Genomic DNA, 5,717 nt, shown 5'->3' on the forward strand with positions numbered 1-5,717 from the left:
TGCAGCCAAAGCCTGTTGGTCATGTTGTCACACTATGCAATAACTTGTCAGGTTGTTGGAAACTAAAGGTTGTTATTTAAGTGCCTTTTTCAGGTTCAAACAGTAAAACAATTCTTCACAAAAAAGCAAAAAAGTATAATGTTAAGATTACAAAAATATGATGGCGTTGGCCTACAGAAACTGTAAACAAATAAACGTGACAACATATAAAACACGTGACAATTGTCCTGGCATTTATATATAAAATAAATTAAATAATATTACATAATATTTATATAGCCTATGTGATTTCTTGTGCTCACCAAGTAGACAGTGCTGTGGTGTTCCGACGAGCACCAAATATCTCCTCCCCTCCTTCACACTCACTCCCATGATGCAACAGCAAACAAAGAGGGCAGAGAAAAGAGACAGTAAAGGGAGAAACGGCAGCTAGCTAGAGAAAAGTTTCAAACGCCGAAAATAGGCACAATTCAAAACGTCCACAGCGTAAGGTGCCACTTTATCGCAAAACGCGGTCATAAAGTGCCCATTATTTCTCGTCTCTGTGGAAAATAAGTTCGTTTCTTCGCTGTTTTTGTAAGTGCAGGTATCAGCTAGCCGTGAAGTAATAATGTCTCCTAATGTGATTTCATAACTCCCCGGACACTGATATGACAACTCCTGTTAGTTGACAGTGTATTCAAGGAGCGTCAGGTAATGTATAGTTGATATATCTGTGTAAATATTGATGGCTAGTATTGTAGCATTAGATAGAAGTGATGTTTATTATACAGGGCCTGTACAGGTTAGCATGAGTGCTAACTGCTCTTAAAGCGTTAGCTTGCTCATGTTTATGAATTCAAGAAGTGTTTTATTTTGAACTGTATAACTTGTTTACAGGGTGGCAAATTCATATTATAGATCTATTATCAGCTGGTGAATCACTTTGTGGTCTAGACATACTAGATTCAAATAGACATCAATCAGACATAAATATTTGACCTAAAGTTACTGTAAAATAATGTCAGTTTTTTGAGTTACACAGCAGATGTGAATGTCAGCCTTAATAACCTAAGATATTTGGCTAGATTAAAAGTGCTGTTTGGTATGCAATATGGTTTTTAGTTATATTGAGTTAATCTGGAGAATCTCTGGTGAATCTGTGCTCATCTATTGAACAGATAGTCCTTAAAGTCAACATAAACTCAAAACCCTCATAACCCTGTTTACTTTATTGGTCATGTTGCTTGTGTTAATGTGTGTGTGTTTAATTTGTGCATGCTATTTCCATGTTGTCTCTTTGAGTAGATGATTTGAAATACTTTAATGAAGTTGACATATCCTTCGGTGCTGTACTTCATCTAAAACTTACAGTATTTAGATTTCATTCATAATAATTGTGTGCCGCTTCTCTTAGAAAGAGACTGTTAATTGGGTTGACCAGACTTTTTTGCTGATATTCACGTTTCAGCTTCGTTACTCATTAGCATTAACTCTACTTTACTATTGTCTACCAATTTAGTGAGTCTATGAATAGCACCCAACAGCAACATTAAGTTAAAGTAACATATTTGATCTGTTGTTTAAATGATTTCTCGCCTATTTAAATAAGGTATTTATTTGTGAAGTGAGAATACTATAAGTTTGATGTTGGAAAGCTTTTGTAATGTCTCTTTTGCTATATATATATATATTTATTTTTTATTTATTTTTTTTATATATATAATATATTCATATGGTGGCAAAGCTTAATGTTTAGCAACCATTATTCAAGTCTTTAGTGTTACATGATCCTTCAGAAATCTTTGTGATATGCCGATTTAGTGCTCAAGAATATTATTATTATCAGTGTTGAATAGCGTGAAATGATGCTTAATATTTTTGTAGAAACAGTGACACTTTTTTTTTCTCAGTGATCATTAATAAATGGAAAATTCAAAAAGATCAGTGTTTATTTGAAATAGAAACCATTTGTAATGATACAAATTTCTTTACTGTCACATTTAATCAGTTGTTACAAATCTATTTCTTAGATTGCAATAAAATAAGAGAGACACCACACACAACCGCTGCGTAAACAATAAGATTTTTTCAGCTAAAGAAATAAACATGAAATGCAAAGTAATCAGTGTAAATGTTAGTCAGCGTGTGAGTGTAAGTAGCTAGTACAAGTGACATCAGTGCAACCAAACATAAACAATGAAAGGTTCAAATGCTAAACACCGTCATAGTGGAAGCTGTGACTTATTCACGATACAGCACTAGCCTCAAGTACCTTATTGCTTTTATAAAATGGTTACCACACAATACAAATATTAAAGCCAAAAATATGTATCAATGCAACTTTCATGAAGTAAACTTTGCCTAAAAGCCTTCCTTCCGCCGGAAAAATAGTCCCTGACCGTGAACAGCAACAGAAGTTACATTAGTACGCCATTAGATGGCGGCAAAGACTGTCTTTATGAGTGTGTCAGTCAGTACCGAAGACTTTTACATTGAAAAGACTGAATTGTTGTGAACACGAAACAAGATGCAACTGACAAATGCTTTGACTAGTGCTGTCAGTCATGGGAAAACCCATTAACTGTTAAAAGGACAAGATAGTACATTGGACATTTAAATGGATTTTTTATTATGAAAATAGGACTGACCTGAAGGAAAATGCTAAATCTATCTGAATGCAGGTAATAGACTCACTCAATCGATCTCTTTCTCTCAATACTCTTCTACATAATACAGTAAGCTTCAATGAACAATATTGAGAACATACAGTTTATGTTGCTAAGGGTGTTGTGTTGTGATATGCAGAACTGTTGGGTAAAGCGGTCATAGCTGTGTTTTATCATGAATAAAACACAGCTATTGACCAATCAGAATCAAGGACAGGAACTAACGTTTTATAATACTATATAATATTATAATATTTTTGGTCACACCGTAGGACCTCTCGAGATGAGCAAGTCAAGCGAAAATGTGTATAAAATAGTGAAAACGTCATCTTTTTATCATAAATATAATGAATGTTTATGTGAGATTTCATGATACTCTATTAATGTATTTTTCCATCCTCTCTGTTTTGTAGGCATGGCAGTTGTGGGCCTTATGTGATGTACAGCTATGTGTAAGTGTTCACAGTCATCTCCCTCATCCCAAGAACATCACGCATAATCCCCCTCCAAATCATTAAGGGGGATCTTTCAGAATGAAGAAGATCAGTCTGAAAACAATAAGAAAGTCATTTAACATTAAAGGCAAAGATGACAGCGAATATGCTGTATCACAACCGGACCTGGCAGCCAGTTTCTCCGCTGAAGACTCTCTGTTTGGAGGATGCTACAGCAAAGATTTCGTCAGCAGCGACCTGGATAACGAGGACGAAAAAAGATCCAAAGTCCGATCTAAGAGCGAGGGTCTCATGGGCACCTTGAAAAGAAGACTATCAGCGAAACAGAAACCAAAGGTCAAGAGTGGTTCTCCATCTGTATGCTCTATAGATGACGATACCTTCTCCTCCTCTTCAGCACCCATTACTCTAAGTGACATAAAATCCCAGCGTTCCTCCCGCTCCACATCCGTTCATAGTCATCATTACAGTCCCACCCCGTGGCCTCTCAGACCAGTGAACTCGGAGGAGACGTGCATCAAAATGGACGCTAAGGCATCAATGAACTCCTCAGATCCAAGTTCGGCTTTCAACTGTGTGCGTCAAGACATCCTAGACCTCCAGAGAGAGTTTGAAGGATCTAGCGATTCATTGAAAATCACCAGACGTGTGCCAGACCACCATTCTAGTGCTCAGAATGGCGATTTGCACCTTGAAATGGATGAACACGTCCCTGTAGTCATTGGTATTGCAGCTCAGGATTATATTCAGTACACAATGCCTTTAGATGATGGACTCTATCCTGACGATGAAGGTTCGCACTCTTTTTGCTTAGATGGCACCACACCCATGGACGTTGTTCCGCAGTCAGAGGGATCTCTTCATGCAGATGAGGAGCCTATTGACCAGGACCTCCTGTCACCAGACATCTTCATGGAGTCTTCATCGGTGAACCAGCTCTTTTTAAACACTGCAAATGTCTTACTGCAGGGCTCCAGACTCGAAGCCCCTCTCTCCCCCTTGCTACCTCCGTTGCCTGATAGTTACCTCCAGAGAAGCTTCTCTGGGTTTGGTGGTACCCATGCTCAGGTTGCAGAGAGAGTCATGCACCATCTCAACTTTGACCCCAACTCGGCTCCAGGGGTGCAGCGGGTCTATGACGCCGTGCAGAACAGCGGACCCATGGTGGTTACTAGTCTCACGGCTGAACTGAAGAAGCTAGCCAAGCAGGGCTGGTATTGGGGTCCCATCACCAGATGGGAGGCCGAAGAAAAGCTGACGAATCTTCCAGACGGTTCTTTTTTAGTCCGCGACAGCTCCGACGATCGATATCTCTTAAGCTTGAGCTTTCGCTCACAGGGTAAGACACTCCACACGCGGATTGAGCACTCGAACGGCAGTTTTAGCTTCTATGAGCAGCCTGACATTGAAGGCCACGTATCAATCGTGGATCTCATTGATAATTCGGTCAAGGATTCTGAGAACGGAGCGTTCTGCTATTCCAGATCACGCTTACCGGGTTCCGCCACCTACCCTGTTAGACTGACCAATCCTGTTTCAAGGTTTATGCAAGTGCGTTCACTGCAGTACTTGTGCCGTTTTGTTATTCGCCAGTACACGCGGATAGATCTGATCCAGAAATTGCCTTTACCGAACAAAATGAAAGATTACCTGCAGGAAAAGCACTACTGAATGCAGTAATTCCCGACTTGGTTGCTACTTGCACTTTTTGGATGACACAACGAAGCAGGTTTCGCAAACATTTCAAGAGTTTTGTTACCATTCAATTTAGAGTTGTCAAAAGTACCGACTTCGATACCAGGTCTGTACTGAAATTTTAAAAATGTGACGCTTTGAGCTCTGTTGAACGGATTCGTAAACACCTCTGATTGGCCACTGTGTTGACGTGCTCATCGGATATATCTGTGATTGGCTTCAATTATCAACGCTTCAAAAACTTAGTAGTCATCAATGACGCTATTCACCGAGCGCTTACACAGATACACACGGGAGCCTTTGAAAGCAGGCGTCTATCGCGGACCAGTCCGCTGTTAGACATATGCTTTCAAACGCTCTCGTTTTCAAATTCAAACACTTCCGCGTGCTTTCAAATGCTCCTGTTGCTTCGATCATTGTAGCCAATCAAAGACATATCTGATGAGCGCGTCAACACAGTGGCCAATCAGAGGTGTTTACGAATCCGCTCAACAGCGCTCAAAGCGTCACATTTTTTAAATTTCGGTACCGAAGTGGGTACTTTTGACAACTCTAATTCAGTTACACATTTTGTTGAAAGAAAAAAAGATGATGTTTGTCAGTCTGGTAGAGTAGATAATTCAGTGGTTTGTGAAGAAACGCAGTGCCAGAATGTTGTTAGAGTGTTCTCAATGTCGAAGCATTTTTCGCATGTTCTCTTAGTACTGTAGCATGTGATTTTGTTACAGTCAAAGACAGTCCAGTATTTTTTTTTTTTTTAATGAAATATCAGCACACAACTCCAAGCTCCAGCTTATTGTAGGGCATTTAGAGGTTCTTGGCAACAATGCACAGAGGTATAGATGCCTTAATAATGGCCGCATGTTTGTGAATGCATAGACTACATTCCTCCTTGCCCCTTTTTTGAACACATAACTTT

The 5,717-nt window shown here is 39.4% G+C and overlaps 1 protein-coding gene across 1 annotated transcript; it reads left to right on the forward strand.

Moving 5' to 3' along the window:
• The first annotated feature begins 374 nt into the window (after positions 1 to 374).
• On the forward strand, positions 375 to 5,269 carry socs6b (suppressor of cytokine signaling 6b). The gene is made up of 2 exons (XM_048163532.1): positions 375 to 693; positions 3,062 to 5,269. Exon 2 carries the CDS (start codon positions 3,182 to 3,184, stop codon positions 4,772 to 4,774), a length of 1,593 nt encoding a protein of 530 aa, XP_048019489.1. The 5' UTR covers positions 375 to 693; positions 3,062 to 3,181; the 3' UTR covers positions 4,775 to 5,269.
• The last annotated feature ends 448 nt before the right edge of the window (positions 5,270 to 5,717 follow it).

Source organism: Megalobrama amblycephala, linkage group LG17 (assembly GCF_018812025.1).
Source record: "Megalobrama amblycephala isolate DHTTF-2021 linkage group LG17, ASM1881202v1, whole genome shotgun sequence".
Taxonomy (NCBI): Eukaryota; Metazoa; Chordata; class Actinopteri; order Cypriniformes; family Xenocyprididae; genus Megalobrama; species Megalobrama amblycephala.